General features: G+C 42.1%; 1 protein-coding gene across 3 annotated transcripts; it reads left to right on the top strand.

The window, feature by feature from the left end:
• LOC104056924 (ATP-binding cassette sub-family A member 9) lies at window positions 1–26229 on the top strand. 3 transcript variants are annotated; one of them, XM_054083073.1, is made up of 39 exons: window positions 1–190; window positions 3140–3252; window positions 3750–3960; window positions 4177–4335; window positions 5264–5364; window positions 5688–5914; window positions 6662–6800; window positions 7261–7446; window positions 7976–8096; window positions 8775–8946; window positions 9707–9765; window positions 10718–10828; window positions 11289–11464; window positions 12191–12310; window positions 12640–12778; window positions 13293–13383; window positions 13983–14122; window positions 14581–14700; window positions 15228–15387; window positions 15656–15822; window positions 16225–16352; window positions 17187–17324; window positions 17871–17984; window positions 18408–18578; window positions 18739–18852; window positions 19022–19132; window positions 19719–19793; window positions 20329–20420; window positions 21406–21526; window positions 21858–21975; window positions 22234–22325; window positions 23068–23246; window positions 23718–23793; window positions 24528–24622; window positions 24923–25042; window positions 25323–25463; window positions 25635–25714; window positions 25806–25861; window positions 25986–26229. In XM_054083073.1, exons 1-39 carry the CDS (start codon window positions 76–78, stop codon window positions 26073–26075), a joined length of 4938 nt encoding a protein of 1645 aa, XP_053939048.1. In that variant the 5' UTR covers window positions 1–75; the 3' UTR covers window positions 26076–26229. The 3 variants fall into 3 exon arrangements, with proteins under 3 accessions (XP_053939048.1, XP_053939049.1, XP_053939050.1); XM_054083074.1 differs by lacking the exon at window positions 1–190 and adding an exon at window positions 2846–3036; XM_054083075.1 differs by lacking the exons at window positions 1–190; window positions 3140–3252; window positions 3750–3960 and having other exon boundaries at window positions 4195–4304.
• Window positions 26230–27536: the final 1307 nt, after the last annotated feature.

Raw genomic sequence — 27536 nt, 5'->3', positions numbered from 1 at the left:
CCCATCGGGTCATCGCTCCAGAACGCTGAGACTGCAGCGCTGGGACCGGACTCTGACGTCAGGCTGGAGAGGGGCATGGCCATCGGGCTGTGCTACGGTGTTGAACCCTCTCCAGGATCGCAAAGAGACGAAGAGCCCAGACATCTCAGAGCTGCAGGAGACATATTTCTAATGGAAAACGCAGTATCAGGTAAGGATTTTTGTATTTCTTCTTCTGAAAAATTATACCTAGGGTATTTTCATGCAGGGTGTTTGCATTTGGTGATTAGATTTTTTTTCCTTGTTATCTTAATATAATGTTATGCTGAATGCATGAGCACTGGACTTTCCAACTCTGCTCTCTGAAAGCATTCAGCTTTGCATCAAAATATTGAAGGGGCAAAGTAGCAAGAATATTCTGATTTTCTCTGTGCGTGTGAATTGTAATTCTTGCCAATGAAGCGCTTTGGGTCCAGGCAAAGAGCCACGGATTGAGCTCTGGGTCATCCTAGCTAATAATCCCTCCCTTCGCCCCTCCTTTCCAGCCTTGCTATTGCCAATAACAGCTTCTAGAAACACTGACCCCCAAATTTAACTTCTCCATATGAATTAAAATGTTGAATTTTTGGTACAGGGCAGGCTTAGAGGTTTGTTTTTTTCAAGTTGAGGGTAAGAAAATAGCCCTGTTTCACAAACTGTGTGTTCCGAGTCGTCAATACAAACCTATTTCACATTCAGCAGGAGGTAAAGACAGGTCTGTATAGGGACCAGACATGGGTTTTTGTGTCTACAATAACTAGTAAACAGGAGGGTGTGGAGAGAGCACGCTCGCTTCTACACTCCCCACGTGGAGGCATTAATCGCTGGCATTCGGAAAGCCTGTGGCTTCTCTGGGAAGCACAAGATGCAGCACACATCGCTTTCTTCATAGCCAGCATCAAGAGGTTCTCACCAGTGCTCCTGAAGAGCAACTTGCTTCTAGGAGTTAGTCACAACATGCTCTGTTAAGCTTTTTATTAGAGGGGAGGGGAAAAAAAGTCAGTGCTGAATCCCTGCGTCAGTAAATAAATGAAGTGGTTACATGGGACAGGTCTTCCTGGGACAACGTTTGGTGCAGGAGAGCCACACACAGGATCCCGTTAGCTGTCATCACAGTGCCTGGAAATGTGTTCCTGGAGAGCCGGGAGTTTGGGTGCATTTACTGAGCTTTTGGGAGGGAAATGCTTCCAGAGATCTCCAGTTTTACAAGTGATGCTCTTGCTAGTTTAAGGCATCACAAACACTATTGCCTCTAAATAAATTCCTGATGTTTGTTTCTGTCTTCTGAATCGGAAGCTCTGAAGTTCAGGTCTTGTCCAGCCCTCTCTTCTGCGTATGTTTTGTGCCTTATGACATCTAATTGAAAGTTAAATTCCTCCTGATGATGTTCATGTGGCATTTGTAGGCACCACCACTTGTTTGAATCCCTGGCTTCGTGTTTCAGCTTCCAGGAGTATTTGTTTCTTGCTCCACAGGCAAAAAAAAATAAGATTAAAACTGGTAGAAACTTGGTTGGAATTTTCTAGAAAGTATATTTGCTCCATTTCTTTTTTTTAATGAAATCTTAAGTTATGTCTGTAGAGTCAGTGCAGTTTTTACAAGACCATCACGTTTTCCAAGTTACCCAAATACTCCAGCGTGAACCTTGTGTTTACTGCTCTAATATCCTGAATTCAGGTCACAATGACTGAAATATAGACCTGGGCAAAAAAAAAAGTAGCAGTTCTTAGAAAGTCTTCCCAAATTGCCTTTAACCTCCACGGTGAGGAAGCACGGGAGAAAGATCCAGACAGGGAAAACAGAGAGTCAGGGAGATAAGCCTTGTGCTAACAGTCAGAGGGTAAACTAGGATTCTGGATCCATTGCCCCATGAGCACACAAATATTTAATTCTTCCCAAAACAAACAATGAAGGGAACAGAGTAGTAGAACCGTTTATTAACTCCAGCTGCCCAATCCACGAAATCAGGAAGCCATGTCCAAGGGGAAAAGAGCACAATGCCTTTGAGGTTGCTTTGATTTTTTTTCATTTCAGCCATTTTAAAGGATTAAAATACAAAAACATGGTCTGAGGTTTCCTTCCCTGCTCTCCTTCAGGGCTGGTCCAGTCACTCCGAAACTGCTGCTGTTCTTGCAGAGGATGTTTGCTGCTTGGCCACGTGAACGGAGTTGGAGCTGAAATAAATATCCCCCATAAAAATATAACCCAATAAACACTCTCTGCATAATTTTTAGGAGGATATAAAGAAACATGCTGGTGTTTTCTTAGTGCTGCCCTGCTCTGTCTGTACTGAAGTTACATTCAGTAAATTCACCCAAAAGCTGAATTCAATTACATTCAACCTTTGGGTGAAAACATGGCAAATTGGTGTCTTACCATCTCTATTCTCTCTTACCAGTATATATTCTATTTTAAGCTACTTTGAGCATCTAAACACCTCCTGAGTGGCAGCTTCCTTCCCCCTATAGACTATATGGGGAGAAGACACGTAGGTAATGGTGACGTTTTAGAGTCTGGTTACAATAGCTGCAAATGAGCAGTGATTTGCCAAACAAGCCCCATATCCAAGGCAAGACCTAAATTCATTGCAAGAAATGCAGAATCTGAAGTTCTGAAGTTTAGCTTGGACGTGCAGTGTAAGCCAGAGCTACTGCACTCAGGAGATGGGCTTGATGCTGCTTCAGGTCATGTATGTTTTAAGTACTTTAAATAATTTCATGGAAAAAAGCAAATGAAGACTTATATTTTCTTTCTCCTATTTGCCATTCAGTCCTCTCAGATTTTTAGTACAGGACAGATTGGTGTTTCTGTTGTTTATTTTATGTAGATGAAGAATCAAACTCTAGACAGTTGGGTTTCTCTTCCTACAAAATTTCTTTGGGATGAAGGAGGATGAATCTGTGCACGTGGAAGCGGCAGCTGAGTCTAAGCCGGCTCTCTGTTCTCTTGTGTGGTCTTAGATTATTCCCTTTGAACTTCTCCTTGGTTGTCCAAACTGAGAAAAACTTTTAACCTTTGGTATGTTATTGGCTTCCTTAGAAGTGCCATTTACCCAAGTAAATATAGTAACTTCCATTGACCTGTTTTGTTCTAAATGATAATATTTTCTTTCTCATCCTAGATGGGAAAATGGCAGGGATATTCAAGAAAGTATCAAAAATATTTCAGCAAACTTGTGCTCTTCTATGGAAAAACATTCTTCTGGTGTGGAGGATGAAGACAGAAAATTTTCAGGCAAGTATCTCTTCTTCCAAAGTTAGGATTTCCACTACAAAGTATTTTTACGTTGTGTTGTTTTTCTGATAAGTGATACGTGAGAAGCCTCATTCTCCAAAAAAAATGTCAGCTGTTACTCTTCTTCCTCTGACACTACAATATCAAGGAATAATAAGGGCTTGTTACAAAGCTAGCTTGTTGCTTTTGGTGGTTGATCCTATTTCTGTGCTGCCCAGAAGAACATAATGTCCAATTCACAATTATGGCTGTAAAATTATCAGCAGACCTCGTTGGCTCTGGTACTAAGAAAACATGTTTTTCACTTGGAATGTTCCTCATATTTTAAAATTATTACACCTGTGAAATACTTCCTCCTTATTTACTGAAAGAAGGCTTTCACAGCCAGAGGAGCTGGACTGTGCAGCCAGACCAGATCTGGAAGAGAAGCATCCTGGAAGACAGCCTCCAAGTCATTGTGCTGCCACTCACCTTTGCTTTTCCTTCCTTTCGTCTAGGAATGGATTACATCAGGGTTTTTTGTCTTATTAATCTTTATATCATCGAGAATTATATACTCCTACCCGAGGCAAGACATCCCTTATGCCTTCCTTGGAAGATTAGATGATCCAGCCTTCAACGCTACGGGATTCACGGTCTTATACACACCTGTAACGAACACCACCAGACAAATAATGAGCAAAGTGTCTTTGAATTCTACAATGACAGGTAACACTGCTCTTAAATCCTCGTTGCAACTGCAGTGCCTGAACTGACCCTGACATGGTCCTCATTGTGGCGGGAGGAGAAAATGGTAAACACAGTTTTTGAGGGGTAAAAACTGTGGCTGATTTTCATGTTGTTGCAAGACCGGTCACAGTTTCAGCTGTGGTCGTTTAATTTTCTTTAATTTTCCTTTCTTTTTTTTCCTTTGTTGAATAACAGGTGTAAAAATAGAGGGAGTGGAAAATGAGAATAACCTGTTCCCAGAAGGAAATTTCGTGGAAGACCTTATTGGTGTTGTTTTTAAGGATGACTTCTCCTACCGTCTCAGATTTGACCGCTACCGTGTGGTATCTCCAAGTGATATCTTTGACCGTATCGGTAACAAAATAAATGAAACTACAGAACTTGCTTTTTACATTTAAAAACCACTCAGTTGGATCTCTGTTCTACCATGCAACTCAGAAGGGATCAAGGTTGTTTGTGTTCAATGTTTCAAGAAAGGCATTAATCAGAATTAGAGGTTTTGTTCACTTAGAAGGAAACAAATACCAGAGGGAAAAAAAAGATTAAAAACAAACACTCATTTTCCACAGTCCTTGTAGTCCTTCTCTCTTCATCACACCCTGAAAATTGTGTTTATACTAATGTACTTTTAACATATAGTGTGTGGGCTTGTATTTAATACACTAAAACATAAACCTGCACACACATTTGTCAACAATGCTGCATCTTTGACCAAATGCACCTCTATTTATTGACTAAAAGTAGTAAACTAACGGAAAGAAAAAATATATCTATTATCAGAAAAAAGCAAAGAAGCTTATCAGTGGATGGGGTAAAAAATTAAAGTATTTTGGTAGGAATGGATCTTAATAGGAAAATGGAAATGACACAGAGGCTATTTATTCTGTCCACACAAGCCAGTAGCTCCTTGCAGATGCGACCCCAGCTCCAGTGTACTCTGGATTTCCTAGAGGTGCTCCTCTCCTGCCCTCAGCATTGGGTACATTTATGGTCTATGCACTTTGAGCCCAAAACTAGAAGAGCTGAGCATGGCCAGTTCTTCTGCACCATGAGGACAAGGTTGGCGCCACGTCAGGTGGCCCATGGAGTGAAAGCTACCAACTCCCAATACCACGTTATTCTTGGAGAAAAATAGTTGCTCGAGGAAAAAGGCTGAGCTAAACTAAATCACGATTTCCTCTCTGAAGTCAAATACATTTTCAATGCTTACATATGCACATATTTATGAAAATATAAAATATAGAGATCAAATTCTTGTGGGTTTTTTTTTTCTTTCCCACAGAAACCTGCTTCGATTTTTCATCAATATACTGCAAAGTCCCTTCATACTGGTACAACGGGTTCCTAACGCTGCAGTCCAGCATTGATGCAGCAGTCATAGAAGTAAGTACGAGCAAGGTGGAAACCAACCAACAAAACTCACCCAACGCAACACCACTTCATTTTCTGTGATCGTTAACTTTTTAATTACACAGCGTGCTGCAAAAGTGAAAGGAATGATAGATCATTCTCATGGCTCAAGGCAGCCTTAGTGTTTATCGTGAGGCAATGCAAACCCATACACAATAGTGACATTATTTGCCTCCTATAAACGTTACATTATTACTGGCAAACAAATAATTTTAAAGCTTATGAAAACCTGTTTGTTCTGATGTTGGCTGTTTCATTGCAGAAAATCAAGTTGTTGGCTAATTTCTTTTCTCTAGATGAAAACAAACCATTCTGTCTGGGAAGAGATGAAGTCAATTAGCGGCGTTCGTCTGAAAACACCCTCAATCAAACCTCTGCAAAAAATGCAACATGTTTGGTTCTTTATTTACATTGTAATGTGCTTCTCCCCGTATATGTACTTTTTATCAGTGAAAGTTCTAAGAGAGCAAAAGAAGCTCAAGGTATTAATGAAAGCAATGGGTCTGCAAGATATGGCATTCTGGTAAGTCCCACAGAAACAAACTGTGAGTACAGGATTTGTCTGATCTTATGTGTATAATATGTATACTAACTTGCAGGATGGATGTAGTAGTAATTCCCCATACCACAGCAGCAGTCATTTGCAATTATCTATTCATACGTCTGCGCTCTTTGAAGCCAACTTTTAGATGATGTTGAAGCAGAAGTCTTGCTACTTTTATCTGTAACGTAGCACTTGCTGGAGGAACTCAGTTTGGAAGCACATTGCTCTGCTAAAGGATCTTTTGTTGTTATGCTTTGCTCTGCTGTCCTCACTCCAGAAAGAAGGAGGACTACTCTTCATGCAGAAGAGATGCACGTAGCAAGGTTCTTGGGGTTGAGGTGTTGCTTGCCTTGAGGAAGTGGGTGGACACACACCAAGAACACACAAATTGAAGAAACAACAAATTTTGGAGAAAACTACAAATGATGAAGAGCAGGGGGTCTATCAAACCAGGCTTTCAAAGTCTTCTGAGCCTGAGTATTTCACATCATTAGGAAAAAAATCTGTTGCTGGCCGCAGAGCCAGTGCTTAGATGCCCTGCAGCTCTTTGCACCTGCAGCGACTTGAGTGGGTGCAAGACAGTGATATTTACACCTTTCCAGTATAGAAACTGAAAATGCAAGTGTTTTGAGGTATTAGAATTAAAAAGAGTGTGTCTTGTATTGGCTGTGTCATGGCAAGTGCTACCAGATACAGAAGAAAAAATAACTGTGTTTTCATTTGTAGGTTATCCTGGAGCTTGCTGTACACTGTTTACATTTCAATAACGTCAATTCTGCTGACACTGATCATGTTTGGAACAGTCATCCATGATTGCAGCTTTGTTGAAATATATTTTTTTAATTTCTTTTATGGCATAGCATCAGTAAGTCTGCTTTTGTCCTCTGAAACGATGCACAGTTTTTTCCATTTCCTAATTCAAACCTCTGAAACCCAAAGACTGCAGAGTAGGTGTGAAAGTAACAAAACCTTCTGCTCTGTTGGGATTTATTCTTATAATTTGTAGGCTAATACATCACTCCTATTGTATCTTGGTAGAGTCTGACTTGAAATCAGGATAAAGAGAGGTGCTAACACCAGCATTAATGGGAAGCTTGGGGCTTCCTCCTTGGAAAGCCGAGGGGGATCTGATCTGTCTGCCTCTGTAGACCTGCCATAAATATCAGAGCTGTCTGCTCAGTGATGCAAGCCTTGTAACGTGCCACATGTATCCGTAGGGGACAAGTTAAAGTCTCTAATGTTGCTTGTTGGATTTTCATGATGATTTTCTTCCTTTATCACCAGCAGAAATGCATCCTGCTAATTACTGCTTTTCTCTGCTGCAGATTCACTTCTCTTTCATGACCAGCTCGTTGTTAAAGCAGCCAAATATTGTCAGTTTTGTGACGTTTTTCCTTCATGTCATCTTTGGATTCCTGGGCTATTTCACGTTGTTGGAAAACCTGCCACCGTCTTTGGAATGGATTTTTAATCTTTTCAGCCCTTTTGCCTTCACAGCCGCCATCTCAAAGGTATGTTCAAATTAAAGCCGGCACATCCTAATAGTTCATCCGACAGCATAATTTGCATTGCCATAATGACCCAATCACGCCACTCTACCCTAGATGCTTTGTCAAATGAAAACATACTTCCAAAAAGGGTGTGCTAATTCATAACAAATACAGTTAGATTCTCAGCTGCATCACAATTTTTACCAGCACTGTATAGACAATACTTTTCAATCTGGAAAATTATTGCAGTAATGGGATGTGTCTAGTGGGTACCAAGATATGGAAGAACTGTGAGATGAAGCCTCGGCAATCATGGTGTGCAGCGCTCTTCTGGTGTTACAACTACTTCTGCACGACTTTGAGTTCTGCTTACTGAAGTGCTTCTTATACTTATGCTCAAAATAAAGTGTTGCCCTGCTTGGAAACAGCACCATAATCATGAGTAGGCATGGGTTTCTGGTCAGGATGACATAGCAGTGGCTTGCACGTAGTATTTCTGGCTAAAGGAAGCGTTGCAGCTGATTTACATTTTTTTTTTTTCCTCCTCCAGATGATGAAATTGGAAAAATATGGAATAGAATCATACCCTGTCTTTAACCTGTATGTCATACTGATCCTTGACAGCATCTTGTATTTGCTTCTGGCCATCTACTTTGACCGGGTTTTGCCAGGTAAGTAGAAACGTAAGGGCAAGAATACAAACTTCTTTGCATTTTTCTTCTATAATCCTCTTCCCTCATAGGCGGAAGGGTGCCAAAGAAGCGGTGGGATGGAGCTGAGAAAGCTGTCATCCATGTGGAACAGCAAAAAAAGGTCTTCTGGTAATGAGCTGGTTGGGTTGTGGAACAGCATCTTAATAGCAAGGAAGTGAGCCACGTTATGCAAAGGGCTGAAAATTGAATTTTCTGTATTGCTCAGGAAAAAATGGTTGGGAAGAACCCTATTTACCCAGAAGTAGGGTGCATGTAGCTACTTCGTTTGGCCCTGCCTCAAAAACAGGCTCCAATGGAACATTAAATCCTGCAGTGAAGCACAGAGATCCTTTATGTTTACTCCAGCAGCCCTAAACCACTGAGTTTAAAAGGACGTTGAGGGACTCAACTTGATTTCCCAATACCTTCTGGGCCAAAAGGTAGTCAATGAGGTCTTTACTGTGATTGTTACCCATCTTCATTTACAGATAGTGAGGAGTGGACAACTTTGCAGAACTCGCCAGTCCGTTTACACTGTGGAAAGGCTGTATTTTACAGTGATAGAGGAAGAAATAGCTGGACACGGCATTTATCAAAGTTGTGTTGACAGGTAGCACATTTTGCTTGATACTTTGTCTTCGTTTTTTTCTAAATTAGGCAAGTATGGAGTACCATATCCTCCTACATTCTTCCTGAGACCGTCGTACTGGTTCAAGCGCCAGAGTGGGTACTTGGGAATGAGAGCTGGTGGTGAGAGAAACCATGATCCTTTCCTCAGCAATAACACCGAGCCAATGCCTCCAGGCTTTGACGGGAAGGAAGCAATCAGGTAAAGACTCTTGTAGGCATGAACTACGTAGCCCTACATGTTATATTTGACTCAGAGAGCACAGCTGTATTACACTGGTGAACGTTAGACTGAGCCATCTAACGTACACACACAAGTTTAATGACAAATATGTGAAAGGGATGGGTTGTTCAGTGTTTCATTCCGCTCCAGAGCTGGATTTGAATGTTTATTGGATATGGTGCCTCCTCTGTGCTAGGGACCAAGTCGCTGCCCTGCGCTTTCGTCTCTGCAGAGCAGCAGCAGTGAGCCTGTCCCCCTTCACCATCATCTTTAAGAACACTACTGGTGGACTGTGGTGCATAAAATAATGTTATTTAAATCCTTACGGGGCTAGTTTGGCCCATTGCTGTCATTGTCCATTGTTTATTACTAGAAAGCAAGTACAAATTTGCTAATATAATAGCTACGTCATTGTTTTTAATTATATAACCACATGTCATCTCATTCCCCAGAGCCTCCTGCTTCATTCACTAAGGGTTCATTGAGTTCGATTTTGAAACCTTTTAAACATCTTTTAGAAAAGCACATTAGTTAATTCTGCTTTTTATTGCATAATACATGAATTCTATAAAGCAAATCCTTCCGGTGGAATTACCCTGACCCTGAACAGTAACGAGCAGGACCAGTTTGAGGAAGAGGTTAAGAAATATTCTTCCAATAGTTTTCAAAGGTGACTTTAAGGAAGAAGATGCCAACATTGTGAGATTTAATAGTAACAGCTTGCTTACCTTCCTTTTAGGCTAAATGATATTAAAAAAATATACAAGAAGAAGGACAAGAGAATTGAAGCCTTAAAGGGTAAGCGAGACTTTGTAATTATTTTAATTTCATTTTTCACTATATATGAACACAAACAATTTTGAAATGTACTGGATGTACTCAATTCTGCCTCCAGCACTGTTAAAAGATTTCATACGATAGTTATTTCTGCTGGGGTAAATTACTGGTAAATTTCTACGAGGTTATCTTCCTGTTCACTCCAGGAAAACTACTATTTATTATCTTTTGCAACAGCAGAAGTCTCCTTAAAGCTGTGAGTTTTACAGCCATGAAACACTCTAAAAATCACCCTCCAACCACCACCACCCCCTCCTTCAAAATTTGAACTCTTTTGAGCAAACAAAACTGTGGTTTTGGTTGCTGGCTGAGCAATATTCTCCAAGCACTTGTCCGTTTGCCAACTGTGGGTGTGAGAGAGTAGTTGGTGTAGTCATAGCATAGTCTTGGAATATTTGTTAAATGCCTTTGTTTAACAAGAATTCCAAGTGACAGTGAAATATTGATATTGTCTCAAAGATTTGTATTAACTTAAAAAAAAACCAGCCCAAACAACCCACAAAACCACAAAATAAGTCCTTTTTTTTAAAGGGAAGTGGGATAGCAAAGACGAGCTGCTATAATAACTCTCGAAATCTCGTGCATTGGAAAGACTGAGCTCTTCTCCTTCTCTGGACTCTACATTGAGCCACGCTAAAATAAAAGTTTACGGACATCTAGGGGAACAGAAGTCAAAATTCTTTAACTATTGAAGTTAATACACTCGTTCCTTCAGTTCAATCAAGATATGACTGTGAGCTCTTTACTAAGTCTAGTCCTAACTTCTGAAGATGTGACCTACATTTTTGGATCTGCGTTTTCACCTCTCACCTTCAAAAGAAATGCCACCCCTCTGTCATACTTGGCAGCAAACTACAGGTATAAGCCTATTTCTCACAAGCTTCCATCCTAATGTCATCCATTTCTATTCCAGGTTTTTCCTTAAATATATATGAAGGCCAGATCACTGCACTACTTGGTCACAGTGGATCTGGAAAAACTGCTCTCTTGAACGTGCTCAATGGATTTTCCAAGCCTTCAGCAGGTAAGATGATTGCTAAAAAGAAGCTGTTTGGTTTTTCAAGTGTAAAGGGATAAAGATGAAAAAAAAAAACCCTAAGTTTTTGCTCATTCAGTCTGGCTTTTTGTTAGGACACATTGCTCCTTCAGCGCGAGCTTTGTGGCTAATGTATCCCTTGTGGATACACGCATGTGTGCAAGTATACGCAGGTGGTTATTTCTTCATCTGGGTGGCCTGATGTTTTCTGTGAGCCGCATATCTATAGGAAATATGGTTTAGTTCTCAAGAGAGAGTTTTGGTGTTGAAGTATTTTTGAATGGTTTAAAGCTTTGGACAACGCAAAGTGTTTTGCCTTTCTCTGTAAACACTTAAGAACCATCCACAGTGCTGGAATTAATGTCAAAGGTATACACACATAGCAGTCTCCTTATAACTGGGAAATACTGCACAGTAAGAAGTTTGTTTCATTCATTCCTGTATGTAGGTTCTGCAACAATATACAACTACCAAGTGTCTGAAGTACAAGATATGGAAGGAATTCGGGCAATAGTTGGAGTTTGCCCCCAGTTTAATTTGCATTTTGAAGCCTTAACGGTGAAAGAAAACCTGAGAACTTTTGCTCACATCAAGGGGATCCAGCGAAAGGAAGTAGAGGAAGAGGTTGGTTATGTCCTTGTCTGACATCTGTTTTACAGCATTTTGGACAGTTTGTGTTTTCTTTATAAAAGATTATCACCAACATCTTGTTCTGTGGCTATGAGAACAACCCTAATCTAGGGGAGAAGTGTTTTTTTCAATTCTTTCTTACACTCAGGTCATAAGAGTTAAAATTCAGTTTTGCATTTGATTTGGGTTGGAAGGGACCTTAAAAATCATTCTGTTCGAACTCCCCTGCCAGAGGCAGGGACACTTCCCACTGGATCAGGCTGCTCAAAGTCCCATCCAGCCTGGCCTTGGACACCTTGCAGGACCAGGCATCCATGACTTCTCTGGGCAACCTGTACCAGCCTCAAAGGAAAACATTTCTTCTTAATGTCTCATCTCAATTTCCCCTCCTTCAGCTTAAACCATTCCCTCTCGTCCTATCCCTGCACTCCCTGATAAGAAGCCCCTCCCCAGCTTTCCTGTAGCCCCTTTAAGGACCGGAAGCTGTTCTAAGGTCTCCCCGGAGTCTTGTCTTCTCCAGGTTGAACAACCCCAACTCTCTCAGCCCAGGAGACTTTCTATCTCTAAGCAACGAGAGTTTTTGTCTCTAAGCAAATCCATTTAAAGTAGATAATTTTAAAGTCTTGAAGTCATGCTCTCCTAATCTGTGTGTAGCCTTGTATGAACTAAAATCCAACCGGAGCTTTGAAAATCCGTGTCTTGATTCTGTGTGTTCCCAAGGTACAGAAAGTTCTTGTCGTGTTGGACCTCAGTGATGTCCAGGATATCCGAGCTGGCACTCTGAGTGGGAGCCAAAAAAGAAAATTGTCTCTTGGAATTGCAATTTTAGGGAATCCTCAGGTAGGAACTGGTTATATTTACACATACACACACACTTTATTTACTGTTTGAACATGAAGTCTTGAGTTTTGTCTTGTCACACAGCCAAGTCTGCTGACCTACTAATTCAGTTGGCTGATGGAAGGATCAAGGAATCTAGGTCCATGAAAACAGTGTTTTAAATGAAAAGGGTAATAATATTATAACAGAATAAAGAGTAATATGGATGGCTGACACTTGAGGATGCATTTTATTCTTACAGTGATATCATTAAAAGCACATAATGAAATTGTGTAAACACAGAAATGCTGCTTGGACAAGTGGAGGTCTTATCTTGTTCATTTTTACAGGTGTTGCTTTTAGATGAGCCAACAGCCGGGTTGGATCCAGGCTCCAGGCATCGCGTGTGGAGCTTTCTGAAGGAACGCCAGGCGGGACGCGTGACGCTCTTCACGACCCAGTCCATGGAGGAGGCCGATGCTCATGCTGGTGAGCCCAGATTTTCACACTCTGTTTGTCCACAGTTAGAAAAGTAGGGTTTCCCACTGCAGAGCCCGTGTTTGGATCTTGACATGACGCAGCCTCTGCTCGCTGAACACGTTTTGTCTGATAGCAACCACCTAACCTAGGCTGTGCAAAGGCTAAAACTGGACTGACATGCAATTCCAAGACCTTGCTTATGCTCTGCTTCAGGATGAAGCGTATTATCTGGATTTACCACCCACACAAATAAGTGACACTTTTTGAATTAATGTTTCTCTTATTTCCTTGTTGCTTCTGGACTGCATGGGGAATTTTCCAAAAGCCTGTAAGTATGGATAATTAAAAAAATAACCTTGGTGCTTAGGAAGAAGGCAGCGGTTCAAACAGCAAAAATAGCGTCAGCACTAACCTGGATTTACTCCTTGACTTCACTATAAAAATATCCATTGAGTCCAGAAGGAGAAGTGAGGTCAGTCTACTGCACTGTTGTAAACCCCCTCTTGTATTCCTACCTCCTTAGATCGGAAAGCTTTTCTCTCAAATGGGAGATTAAAGTGTGTTGGCTCATCTCTGTACTTGAAGAGAAAATGGGGGATTGGCTATCACTTAAGGTAAATCCTTTTCTTTTTGGTCATCACTTTTTTTCTGAAAAGCTTCTAGTTGATGTGAGTGTTTCTTGTAGAGTCCGTAACTCCATGGAGTTTCTATATAGAGTAATAAAAATCTTGACAATCCATTTTGGAAGACTCTTGAGGCTGCCAAAAATATTTTGCTTTGGATAGCAAGCTGCTTTGCTTTGGAATCCAATCCTGAAAGCTCTGAGTGTGTTGCTAAAATGACTTTGCAACCTCCTTCACAGCCAAAAGTGGACCAGAGTAAGCTGAACTGCGATGTCCACATACTCTGTGGTGCCAGAGTGATGTACAATGGCTTTAATGTAAAGTTGCTTTTCTCTGGATTTCAATTTCTCTGTTATTGGTTCAGCAGTATTGGCCGGGATCATTGTTCTTAACCTCAACTATTTCTTGCGTGCGTGATAAAACCAAGGGCACTGCAGACATCTATAAGAATTCCCACTGAAATGCTGCCCAGTTTCGAAGGTTTCCCTATGGCTTGAAGGATGACAACTGGCTTTGCTTTTTAAATGCATAATACATGCTTTCTTTTTTTTCTCATTTAATATATATAATTTGCTTTTTAATACAAACAGGATGCGTATAAATGACCTGTGTGACCCTGAGCTCACATCGTCCCTGGTCAAACAGTACATCCCTGGTGCCATGCTCAAAGGACAGAACAAGAGTGAGCTGTGTTACATCCTGCCCCTGGATAACACTGACAGCTTCCCAGGTAAAAAAAAGCCTGTTATGTCAGGGTTGTAAAGAGAAACCAAGTGGTGGGAAAAGCAGAATGCAATGCTGCTGTGAAGGGAATAACTCTATTCCCTGATCCATACTGCATGGGATTACAAAGCCCAGAGATACATTAACATCAGCCTTAAAGAGAGCCTCTAATGGACATGCTAATATTAATAATACAGATGAACAAAAGAAAATCTACCAACTAATTTGCCAACTAAAAACCACTGAGTCTCCTCTGGTTTCAGGATGAGACTTCTCTCACCAGCAAGGCCCACGGTAATCAAGACCTCTGAATTTTCTACTACTACCCTCTAAAGAACCATACTACCATGGTTTTTAAGTTACGGAGACCAATGATGTGAATGCTAGAATGTACAACATTAATTGTGGTAGTTTGGGTTCCTGCTCAACAACAGCCTTGGTCACTGGACTGTTTCTCTTCTGCAGATCTGTTCAGCCACCTCGAGAGCAGTCACATGCGGGGCATTGTTAATTATGAGATTAGTGGGACAACCCTGGAAGATGTTTTCCTGAAGCTGGAGGGTGAGGAAGTCATCGATCAAGAAGGTAAAACATTGACTCCCATTTGCAAGTGTGGTATGATTACAGTTCCATATATAGATATGTTTTAATTGAATAACAATTTTCTTTTAAATCTGAATTTTGGTAGGTTTTGGTAGGTCAAGACTTGCAGTTGTATTCTGCTTTCCTCTCGCAAAGGACATTATCTTGAATAAGTCTAGATGATTTGGTATCAACTTCCCATAGGCTTTTAAGCACATGAGTCAGGACAGCTGTTGAAAGGGTATTTGCCTTTGAAAGGTGTTTTGCCCAGGCCAGAAGCTGGGAGGAGATCAACCAGCCAGAAGGTGTTTTACAAGGCCAGTGAAACTGCATGTGTTGCCATTCTGAATTCACCAATGCAAATTATGTTCTCGATAAATTATAGCACCTCTTTTTCTGCCCTTGTTGCTTTTGTGGATGAAAATTAAAGTGTTCCTCTATTCAAAACAAAAGACCCTCGATTGTTTGTAGTTAAAACGTGGCCTTTGAATGCTCTCTGTGGATAATGATGTTTCTTGTGGTGAACACAGAAGACGGAGACCTTGAGGAGAGGGACCAAAACCTCCCGGTGTTTTCTGAAAAGGCGAGCCCGTCAGTGAGCGGGATGGCGCTCTGGAGGCAGCAAGTGTGCGCTGTGATGAGAGTTCGCTTCTTAAAACTGAAGCATGAAGGAAAATTTCTCAGGTCCATGTAAGTATGGGAGCTCTAACCTACTTACTCTGCAGCCCTCATGCTGCCTTGGTGGTTTACAAAGGATTTGACATTGTCTTGAGTGACAGAGGGAAAGTTTAAATACTGGTTGGAGATCCTTGGAAGCTAAGAATAAGGTTAGAATTTACTGGTAGAGCTCTGAATTGCTTAAGTTTTAAATTTCCTCTCGCCTTTCTCAACATAAATCACACAATTAATTAAAGGTGGAGTTCCTCTGGACCCACTTACGGTCTGTTTTTTCATCTAGATTGCTGTTCTTTGGAATATATATCCTTCCAATGCTTATGACTTTCGTTACAATGCACGTGTGGGAAAGCAGCAGTAGCGGGGAAATCACAGCAAGCCCATATTTTCTTTCCACCCAAGGGAGAATTCAAAATAAGTCAACAAATCTTCTCATCTTCAATGATACAGGTGAAGAAGAACATGTGATGTTGATTCACTTTCTGCACTGCTCTGAGTCCTCTTAAGAGTTGATAAAGAAATCTTGTCTTGCTCTTTCTGTGCATTCCTTTATATATTCGCAGCTTTGGGGGGTGTTTTCTTTTGAGCAAAAGCAAATCCAGTTTTAATGATGATAGCTGAGTAGCTGATATTTAAAGGAGTAACAAACTAAGTATGGGAACACACATTATGTTTGACTGATTTAATTAAAATATAAAAAATAGAGAAAATATAAGTTTGCTTAGATTCTGAATGTTTGGGTTTTTTCTAACGTATCTCTGCTTTGCAAGTGGGAAATTGTCAATATGAAACTATTTAAATTTAAAGAAAAAAACCCAATTGTGCTAATTTCTGTTCTTGACTTGATTTCAGGATCAGAAATCAAGGATTTCATTGCTGCTTTGAAGACTCAAAACATAATCGCAGAACTAACTCTTGAGAAAAACATCACAAGCATTCCACAACATAATGGAGCTATAAAAATATCCATGGCAGGCAAGGTAAGTGATACTTTTCTTCCTCTTTCATCCTGTATGTCAACAGGATTTTCAGAAATGTGTTTAGAGTAGAATCATAGAAGAGTTTGGGTTGGAAGGGACCTTAAAGATCATCCAGTTCCAATCCCTCTGCCATGGGCAGGGACACCTCCCACTGGCTCAGGCTGCCCAAGGCCCATCCAACCTGGCCTTGAACACCTCCAGGGATGGGGCAGCCACAGCTTCCCTGGGCAACCTGGGCCAGGGCCTCACCACCCTCATCATGAAGAAATTCCTCCTAATGTCCAGTCTAAATCTGCCCCTCTCCAGTTTATACCCACCACCCCTCATCCTATCCCCACAAGCCTTTGTGAACAGCCCCTCTCCAGCTTTCCTGTAGCCCCTTCAGGTACTGGAAGGTCGCTATAAGGTCTCCTCAGAGCCTTCTCTTCTCCAGGCTGAACAACCCCAAAAATCTGTGTTTAAATGAGGAACAGCAAAATGCACACACCAGCAAAAAGGACACTATTTATTTAACTTCTTAAATAATATTGTTAATCCTGTTTGTGGTAAATTAGGATTATATTTATTTCTTTCCCTGTATGCTTTTTTACGGTGACCTTAGAGAAAATCTTTAATGCAAGTCTTTTGTGCTTTTCTCCAGGAATTGTTTTCTTTATCAATTGTTTCACTCGTGGTACTTCTTGGCACACTTCCAGGTCTCCACATTCCCATTCTTCAATAAAACTGTCTGATCGTATTTGTCATTGCTTTTCTCTCAACCCCTTGCTGTGGTCAGCTGCTCCTCACACCTCTCATGGGCAAGAATGTGACGTCTTTTTGCTCTTCCATCTTCAGAGCTACCAATTCACGCTCATGTGCGGTGCAGAACCCGTCAACTGTTTCCCCATACTTGTGAATATCCTCAGCAACACCTTCCTGAGGCTCTTCAATTCCACTGCACGCTTCCGCATCTGGAGTGACCCCTTTTACACTGTGAGTGTCTGCATTTCTTGGTGAAAATTAATTCAAATAGCCATGTTGAAGTGATAAAGACAAGATGGAAACATATTTGGGTGAGAAACTTCCAAGGGTTGGGGTCGGTGGCCCAGCTGCTGGCCATTTCCTGGGGACATTGCTCAGCAGTCGTTACTGGGCTATTTAATGAGAATTTTGTCTGCGGTGTTTAAATACTCTATAGGGTTTCAATGCCATCAGATGTTTTAGTTTGTGTTATGTGGCACTGTGGTAGGAATACGACAATAATATTTGAGAACCCCACCTGGCTTCAATGTCAATTTGGCAAGAAACAGAATCAAAAAGTTGGTCTCTATACTCAACAATTTACAGTAATTCCAATACTTCTTACAAATTATAAGATGCTAAATGCTTTTTATTTCCTTAATTTGTGTTCTTAAAGACAAATGACTTACCATAGCGCTAATTGCTCACTTGCATGTTTAACCATCCAATGAGTGTCAAGCTAGCCAGATTTTCCCTGAGCAGCTGTAGATTACTGATTTTTGGATTTGTCTTCTGCAGTCACGAAGCCCAGGAATAGAAGGTGATATTTTTTTCATCTGTCTTGGCTACATGCTGGTTTTGGCTTCTGGTCTACCACCTCTCTTTGCAGTGAGCAACATGGAGGATTACAAGGTAAAAAGCATGTGCTGAAAGTAGTCTTACACAAGAGTTGGATGCAAATGTGATGTCTCTGGAGAGCAGTTTGTGTGCCAGTCGCATGGCTGGCACGTCTACGTAGGATGCTAGAAGAAATACAACCACATGAGCACAAGGTTGTACCAAAGCATGTTACCCTGTATCTCAGGAAATCGGCTTGGGCTCAGAACAATTTGTGTGTTTGATAAAGATTTTGGAGTTCGGTGAGTTCTTCTCTTTTTTTAAAGAATTATGTGTTTTTAAACAACGGTAAAACTAAGAAAGAATTCAAAATGCTTGAAAGGGAGAGGAAGGCTTGGTCAGGGAAGGGAGGATCAAGGGTAATGGAAAGGGAGAAGGACCAGGAATGATGTTTTGGGCTCTGCTGAATAATATCCCTTTTCCCATTTGCTTTCACAGCGCCAGGCTCATGCCCAGCTACGATGCACAGGGCTCTTCCCCTCAGCATACTGGTGTGGGCAGGCGCTGGTGGACGTCCCACTTTTCTGGAGCCTGGTGTGCCTCATGTTTGGGGTCGTGCTACTCTTCACTCGCATCTGTCCCCTGCATGTCATAACCTTGGTGCCCACGGTGAGTTCTTCGCGTGCAGGAAAATGGGCAGAAAGATATCCCCCTTCCTCATTTCACACCTAGCTTTTGCATTAAATATTTTAATCGAAAGGGCTTGCTCTAGGTAGGTTTTCATATATTTATCTCCATCTCCTGCTCACTGACATCAGTCTCTCTCTAGATCATTTGCTTCATTGGATACGGAATATCGCTTGTCCTCCTCGTCTATGTAATTGCCTTCAAATTTCGCACGGGACGGAGCAATCGTTACATTTGGTCTTTCATCTTCATTCTGGTAAGCAAAGTGAATTTTCACTCCCAGGTGTTTGATGTAGACATCTTTCCAGCTAAGGTTTCACTTAAAATATACTGATATTCAGTAAAATAACTCAAATCGGTGACAAATAGCCCATTTTTTAGCAAGAAACATTAATATTGGAAATAGTCTCTCTGCTTTATTCCAGATGACTTTCACTACATATATGTTCGGTGAACTTTATGGAGAACTTTACTACACCTTCTCGGCTTTGGTGCCTTTGTTTCCTCTGCTGGGCTGGATGTCGTTCTCTGCACCAGTAAGTAAACACGTTCTACTATATTCGGTAATGGTCCTAATGGTGCAAAGTGGAAAAAGATGAAATGTCTTCCAAATTCCCTGTCTCAAAGTGCCAATTGCCAAAAAGACAAGGAATGAGAAAAGACAACAGAAGAAGAAAAGTTCGAGGCTTCAGGGTGAGAGAAGAGACCAAGATTTGACTCGTTAATCCTTTGTTTGATTTTTGATAGTTTTGGTTTGTTTAGTTAAAAAAAGCTGTTACAATGACTGTATTTTGGCAGCTAGGGTAGTGGGGAAGGTGGGGAAGTGAGAAGCCTGAAGGGATGAAGAGAGTTGACAGAAGGAAATTAAAGGACTGGGAAGTGAGAAGACTTCATGAAAAAGGTTGGTCTGACCTCGCTGAATCGAGGCACCTCCAAATTAGCCAAGGAAGACTTCTTTGAAGCAGTATGAAACCAAAAAAATAGTACTTATCAAAGCTCCTTTATCCCATCCTGAAAAAAAACTAAGTATCTCTACTTTCCACACTTGCTCCAACACTGCACTGAGGCACACTGTGCTAAGGAGCTTTTCTAATTGACTGGTGTGGTTTTTTTCTCTTGTAGCATTTTATGTTTTACGAAGATGAAGATCAGTCTCTTTCTGAGTTATGGAATCGCATCTTGGTAGCTGTCTTTTCGGTAAAGAGCAATCTAATGATGGCTGTTTTGGAAAGGATGACTGTTCTAAGGAGATTGACTGACTTGCCCAGGGCAACTCTGCCCATAAATAAAACATGAGTTAAGTGGTAGAAGTTTTGCAGTAAATGTTAGCAGGGGAGATATATTCAGGTAATGAGAGGCTTGCGTCTCACGTGACCCCTGGACGCTGTACCATACGTGGGGAAAAAGGTTGGGGGAATTAACTGGAGCTCATGTATAAGGCAGAGATTATTAACCAACTAATCAGTCTAATGCTGTTTCTACAAATGAAAGGTGTGGTGTCTGATCCCGTAGGATGTCTGTTAGGGTGCAGATAATCTGAGCTAAAACTGCTGCATGAAGTCAAGGCTTTTGCGAATGATCTGCATGAAAATGTATGTGAAGCAACAATTTAACTTCTTCCTCTTTTGGGCATTTACAATAGCTGAAGTAAATGACATCCCCTTATAATTATAAATAAGCGAGTGTTGTTGTCTTGTCTCTATTCAAATCTAATTCATTATTGCTTTTTCAGCCTTACGTCCACTGCGTGATTTTTGCTTTTCTCCTGCGCTGTTTGGAGATGAGATACGGAGAAGCAGTAACGAGTCTTGATCCCATCTTCAGGTGTGTCCTGGGCAGCCGAGGGCTGGGGTGCCTTGCAAGCCATGGTTGTCCCAGTCTGCAGGGTGAGCTCGGTGCTGCGCGGCCAGGCAGGACCCCTTGGGCCACCCTTGGTGACAGTGGAAGAAAAGCGAGCTTAGAAACATCTTGCAAAGGCCATATTATTTTAGTTTTAACCAGTTGATCTGGAGGAGAGGGAATAATTGAGAATAAAGGGAGGGATTTTTTTATTCCTTTGGGTCATTATGGGTTTTGATTTTACTCACTGGAATTTCCCTGAATATGTCTGGAAGCAAATTCCCACCCAGTGTGTTGCAACTACAGTGTCCTACGGAAAACACCAAATGTGATTTAAGCTTTTTTTTTTTTAATTAAGTTTTATAGCTGAGGTTTCAGAACATTTCACTACAGCTGGCTGAATCAATAGTTACAAATTGAAATCCAACATTTTAACCCCTTTTCAAACGTGTCAGTATTGCTCTCTGCAGGAAGGAGACTTTCCCTAAGCTTCATCAGGTTGGTGTCTTCTGCAACCTGCTTTCTGCTTATCTGTCACCAACAGCGAGAGACTGATCACGTAAATCATGCGGGAAAAGATTTTTGGACATTTGTAGAAAATATTAAGTTGTCAAACATTAACAAATACGACTCAGCTAGGAGTTAAATGCTGAAGTAGCTTTAAAAACCTGTCCTGTGGATTTTAATTCTTGAACAAATCATCAGCATGTGTTGAGCAGAGGATCAGTCAATGCTTAGTGATAAAAGAAAAGCTAAAGATGACCTTGATATTCTCGTGTATTACAGTGGGACTTTTTTTGCCCCTATGAATAAATATCTGAGCAAACACTGTCTATGGAAGAGCTCCCCAAATTCAAATAAATTGTGCAGGGCCATGCATTGGCACTGCTCTGGGAGCAAACTTGTAAATCTAAGCCTTTTTGGAAGTGTTTGGAAGTGTTTCTCATCTCTGCTCCTCCTCCACTCAAAGGATCCAGAAGAAGAGAGGAGTTGCCCACCAGAACAAGGACCCCCCTGGGGAGGAGTGCCCCGAAGTCCAGGCTGAGAGGGAGCGGGTGAGGAGCGCCATAGCCTCCCCGCAGCAGGATGAGGTGAAACCAGCCTTCCAGCTTGTTTTCTTTTTCCTTCTCTATCTCCATGTCTGCCTCTGCTGTCTTACCTCATGCACTTATTATTTACTGATCTGATGTCCAAGTGCACATCTCGTGGTCCAGCCCGCAGTCCCTCTGGCAGCGGGTGGATTTTATCTGGCACTAAATTTTTTTGTCCCGTTCTGGTTTCTGTTTTTTTTCTGTTGCTCTGTTTCCTGGATTTTTAATTACAATATTTCTCTGTAAAGAGAAATGCTTTAATGGTAAGAACAGATGAGCTGGCTTGTGGGACAGGAGGAGAATGTTTATCTCCCACTTCATCTCTCCACAGGAGTCCGTTATTGTTGTCAACTGTTTGCGCAAGGAATACGAGGACAAGAAAGCCAGTACCATCTTTAAGAAAAAGAAGAAAGTTGCTGTCAAAAACCTCTCTTTTAGTGTTAAAAAAGGTTCAAGTATTTTGATGCACCCCCTGTAAATGACTACAATGTACTGTGAAGGTCGCATTTGGAGACTGTATTATTGTTAGAACTTTATTCTGTGCAACCAGACCCAACACACCTGAGCGCCTGCATTCATGGTTTTAATTTCTTGGCACAAGTTAATGAACGACTCTTTTGCTTACTGTATTTTTCTATAATGCCTAGCAAATGGAAGAAGGTCTTATTAGCAATAATTATTATTAACAGTTCTTGCATTTCTTCCAGGGGAAGTATTAGGTCTATTAGGACCCAGTGGAGCTGGAAAAAGCACAACTATAAACATGATTTCTGGAGACACAACAGTGACTGCTGGGGAGGTAGGTGATTCTTTTGGACCTTTGGGGGGCTGATCTTGATGCCTTTATAAATGAAGGATGTGATAAGGCAAGCTGGCAATGCAGCCCTTAAGTCAGGAAATTTACGTATATGCAACCCTGGATTTTTACGGAAGAAAGAAGTGTTGATTTACTCAAAGAACATCCTAGTTTTGGTCAAAATCACTCTTACAGTTCTAAGGGTTTGAGCTACACAAGGTCTGCAGTGTCCATTTGAAACACATCACGAAATTTCACAAGCCCTGTAAAAAATGTTGACATCTAAAAAAAAAAAACCCAAACTCCTCTTCATAAACAGCCTTGCAAACCCAGGAAATGGAAAACAAATGTGAACAGGATTGGATCGGTAACACTCCATCACTTAATTATGTCCAGGATGATTAATGACATGTGCTAGAGGCGGGGAAATACCATCACTGTTGCAAATTTGGGACTGAATGTTTGAAACAGAGCAGTATCACTAGGAAAAGATAGTCTCATATTGGTACATTACCCAACGTTTTATAGTAGTAAATTCTGTTTGGTTTTGTGAAAACCCTATCCTGGCTTCAGGTGACCAGAAGCTGTGGTAGATGGAGATGATACTCCAGTGATGCAGCCTTCTTTTCGCATGTGCTAAGGAGGTTCCTCACACACTTGGAAAGCATTTCTGCGTTTCCAAGGGGTTCATTGATTCACCCTAGAGGAAGACACTACATCTGTGTGTGTGTGTGTGTTTGTGCAGGTGCTGCTCGAGGGCTGGGGTGCAGCTGCCTCCTCCCCAGGGCAGGGCAGCCCGGGGCGCCTGGGCTGCTGCCCACAGCGGGACCCGCTCTGGCCAAACCTCACGGTGCAACAGCATCTGGAGGCGTACGCTGCTGTGAGAGGAATGAGGAAAGAAGACGCAGCTGTTATAATCAGCCGGTACGACGCCAAATTATTTTAGTTTTTCGTTCTTTCTCTCTCCAGGGAAAGGTTTTTCTGCTAACAAACCTGTCTAGTGTGATTAAGAGATGGCACCTTCAGTGACTCTTTACCTTGGAGAAACAGGATCTCCTTCTGATGAGACCTGCTACTTTTCTGTTCTCAATCCCTTGCCAATGAAGATTTTAGCCCTAGTTTATCTGGAAAACTTCAGAAAAATATTAAACTCGCTCCAGTCCATGGCCAGTTACACAAGTAACGCACCTCTCTCATTAGCTGCCCACACTTTCTTGAGTTTCTGCAAAAATTCCTTAATTTACCATCTGAGCTAGGATTAAAATCACCAAGTAACCCAAGGTGATGCCTACCAGCCAAAACAAGTATGTTAGTCTCTGGTTCCTTAGCACCCCTGACCACAGCGCTAGCAGACAGAGGTGATCATGTCTGTGTTTTTCCTTTCATTCTCCACAGCATAGCAAAGGTCTTGGATCTTCAGAAGCATTTAAAAACGCCTGTTAGGAGGATATCTGCTGGAGAAGCCAGAAAGGTACATGCTAGCTTTGTATTTGCTACTTGAGCAAATCCTGCTCGCTCTTCCTTGACTGTGGTGCACAGAAAACCTTCATTCAAATTCAAAGATGCGTCGGGTTCCTTGTCCTCTTGTCAATAAGAGCATAATATGGTCCTTGATGTTGTAGAAGTTTTCTAATTTTTGTTTCACGAAGTAGAGCTTTTCCTCTTGGAGCAAAGCTTAAAATTCAAGTTGAATGAAAATGTCCGAATGCTCATGAAAGATCCTTGTGGTTTTGAGGGGAGTTACTTTCTTCTACACCAGCAGCACATACAGCCAAGTCGGTTCCTAGCATGACTTGTTTTCATAAATAGCTTTTGAATCCGGCCTGTCAGGATACCTCCCTCTCCTTTTTTCACCACTCACCAGCATTGTGTGTTTAATAAACGATAACCACAAATTGGATTTACAAGGTAATCACCTCTTTGTGCCCCACCACTTGCATCTGCCAGTAAATGGGATGGAAAACTGCTTTCAGATCTTTGGCGGCAGGCTTGGGAGTTTTAGGGAAAGCTGATTTGGGGAATTTAAAATGTTAACCTAGAACACTTGAGGTTTTTTTTAAAGTCCCTGTTCCTCCTGCATTTTCGAGTCAAGAGCTTCAACCTATCAAAGATTCATGGGGATGGAGATGTACCAGGACAACTCGGCCATTTTGCAGGTAAAGTCAAAGCAGATTAAACCTGACCTTTGTGTCTTTTCCATTTCAGCTGTGTTTTGCACTGAGCATCCTGGGAGATCCAACGGTAATGCTTTGGGATGAGCCATCAAGGGGCATGGACCTGAAAGGGCAGCGCCGCATGTGGTGAGCAGCTCCGTTTTAGCAGAACTGGGAAGTGTGCAGCATATTGAACAGGGTGGCTCTTACCCTCACAATTGTAATAACTATTGGGCAGGCAAAGAGGTTCTGACTTGGTGGCAGAGGGCTGGAGCACCTCTGCTATCGTGACAGGCTTTTCATTGGCAAGGAAGATAACCGAAGTCTTTTATAGTCATCTACTTGTTTATAATTTGATCATGTCATGTTTTTATGGGGAGGGAGGCGCAAACCAGGAGATATCCTTTGACTATTCCTGGGAGGTAACAGCAATCCTTCTGTTCCCAGGAAAGTGATTCAGACTGCCATCAAAAGCAAGGAGCGGGCAGCTATCCTCAGCACGCAGCACCTGGAGGAGGCAGCAGCCATCTGCGACCGAGTGGCCATCCTGGTGTCGGGGCAGCTACGGTGGGCACAGGGCCACAACACTCACTGTGTTCCCACCAGATTTTTAGCCTGGGGGATTTATTTTTTGTTTGGTTTGGGTTTTATTTCCTAACCTAAGAGAAAATGTTGGCTTGGTTTGTCCCAAGGGCATAATAAACACAGTTTTTCAAGGAGGTAAGTTGCTTTAGCAGCACAGTAGAAACAGATGATAAATAAGAGGACATACATGTGCTGCTCATAACCAATGATTGCTTTGTTTGCTGCTTATGATGATATGAGCACTGTTTTCACTCATTTCCAGGTACATTGGTTCCCTTGAGGACCTGAAAAGCAAGTTCGGCACAAGTTACCACCTAGAAATCAAAATGATGGACCCAGGGCAAAGCGATGCTCTCCACGCTGAAATCCTGCGCCTCTTCCCACACGCGGCTCGTCAAGAAAGGTCACTACCCTATGCATTGCACACCCAGCCTGGACTTGTGCCGGAATGCTCTGTTGCTCCTACTGACCTTGCTCAATAATCTGTTTGGGAGTGCGGGAACCCTACAAGCACCCCTAAACATTGGTGATGAGTCATGAAGTTATGAAGTCACTTTTTTTACTACTTTTTCAGGACTTGTTCTTTCCTCATCTACAAGATACCAATGGGAGATGCACTACCTCTGTCCCAGTCTTTCTCCAAGCTCGAAGCAGGTAAAAGGAAACAATCGATTAAATGTGAAGTTGCTTTCAAATTGCTCCTATGGATTTGGATTTCAAGGATGCTCTTTCCATTCCTCCACAGCTAAACAGAATTTCAGGCTTGAAGAGTACAGCTTGTCATTACACACTCTGCAACAGGTATGTCGATATGGAAGTTACAGGTTAGAAACTGCCTATATAAAAAGAAGAAATAGTCTGTGACCAGGGTTTATACCAGCTACCTTGGCAATAACGGGCTTGTTTCTGCGGTGGCACATTGCAGATGCTTGTAGAAGTCACCCAGGACCTGGAGGATCATGACATGGATGTGGTATCTGATGGGGCTGTGGAGCAGAAACTACTTCACCCCTGAGCCCTTGGAGCCACAAAGGAAAACGTTCAGCGCACTTCAACAGCGTTACTGATACGAGTGACTGGATGCAGCCCTAGGATTTGGTTACCTGTGTCTCATCACATAGAGCCTTGCAGCTTTTCTGCCTCACAAAGTAAAACAAAACAAAACAAAAGAGTTGTTATTTTAATAAATAAAGCTTTTATCCTTTGACAAATTGATATCTGCCCTTCATCTCTACCTCTCCTCCACCTGATTCATGAAGATTTGTTGTGCTGATGAATAACCCTGCTGGGATGAATCGGTGGTCCCAAGGCAGCAAGGAGGGCACTGCAGCTGTATGTGCAGCCCCAGTTGTTGAGAGAATCATGTCCAAACTCAGAAGAGGCTCTTAAGTCCTCTCTCATCCGTGGCAGGAGGACGCCAAAGCTTTGGCTTGCTCAGTCCTGAGATGCATCCTCCTGGCTGGTATCATGTAGGGATGGTGTTTCCTTGTGGAGGGGGTTTGAACCAAAAATCCACTGTTGCTGTGTTCTAGCTCAGCCACCTTGTCTCATCTCTGGTCCCCACCTCTGAGGACACAGAGAAAGGAAACAATTCAGCAGTTCCTGGAAAAGTGTGATGAAAAATGGCAGCTCTTACATCACCATCTTTCAAAGAAATTCTTATTATCTGGAGTCAAAATCCAATGTTTTTTGACCTGAAGTAAAACTTGAACAGTACAATAAGTTGAACAGGTCTTCTGGCCACAGCACGTGTGTCTGGCTTGCTTGGGTGATCAGGATGATGGAGTGGGCTCCTGGCTAGCACCCACCCGCTGCGGGTGTTTGGGAGGGATGGGTCACTGGTGGGAACGTGGGAGCCAAGCACCAGCACCCTGACCCTCTCTGAGCAGATCAGCATCTCTTCTCAAACACCTGCCTGCTTTAAATAAATAAAAGATACTAAGTGAAACAGAAACTCCCAACATTCAGGTATCCAGGTGTTTTCCATGGAGCCCTGCCACTATCTTCACCGGCACTTCCAGCCTCTGGGCTGGACTGGAAACCCATTGGAGGACAGGAGGAGACTCATCCCATGGGACAGATACAGCAGGAAGACTCTCACCCTCTCCATGAACTTTCCCCATTCGCGTGAGTGATGCTGGCAATGCAGGTACAGATGATGCAGGTATGGTATGGGCAGTGGAGGCAAGGATGATGCAGCCACAGATGCATGTGTAGGCAATGCAGGTAGGACCGTGGGCAAGCAGGTACCAGCAGGTGGCTGCCGTAGCTCAACAATGGGCTGCTCCTTCTAGGAAAAGCCCTCATACATCCAGAGAGCAGCTTTCCGATGGATCTCCAAACATCGGTGCCTCTGTCAAGGATATGGACATGGAGTCATCTTTGCTTGAGACTCATTGGCTGGGATCTGACATATCAAATTCTCCTCTTAAGGACTGAAAGAGGAGAAGTTTTGTATACTCTAGGAGATGTACTG

Source organism: Cuculus canorus, chromosome 18, assembly GCF_017976375.1.
Source record: "Cuculus canorus isolate bCucCan1 chromosome 18, bCucCan1.pri, whole genome shotgun sequence".
Lineage (NCBI taxonomy): Eukaryota > Metazoa > Chordata > Aves > Cuculiformes > Cuculidae > Cuculus > Cuculus canorus.
Note: the sequence above shows the minus strand (reverse complement) of the source record. Positions and strands in the feature narration are given on the sequence as shown.

What these genes read in the sequence shown, in the direction of transcription:
- LOC104056924 (XM_054083073.1), top strand. Translation starts at nt 76, where the DNA reads ATGGCCATCGGGCTGTGCTACGGTGTTGAACCCTCTCCAGGATCGCAA. An exon ending in CTTTGACCGGGTTTTGCCAG is followed by an intron (nt 8,097 to 8,774) that starts GTAAGTAGAAAC and finishes TTTCTAAATTAG; the next exon opens with GCAAGTATGGAGTACCATAT. An exon ending in CAACAGTGACTGCTGGGGAG is followed by an intron (nt 22,326 to 23,067) that starts GTAGGTGATTCT and finishes GTGTTTGTGCAG; the next exon opens with GTGCTGCTCGAGGGCTGGGG.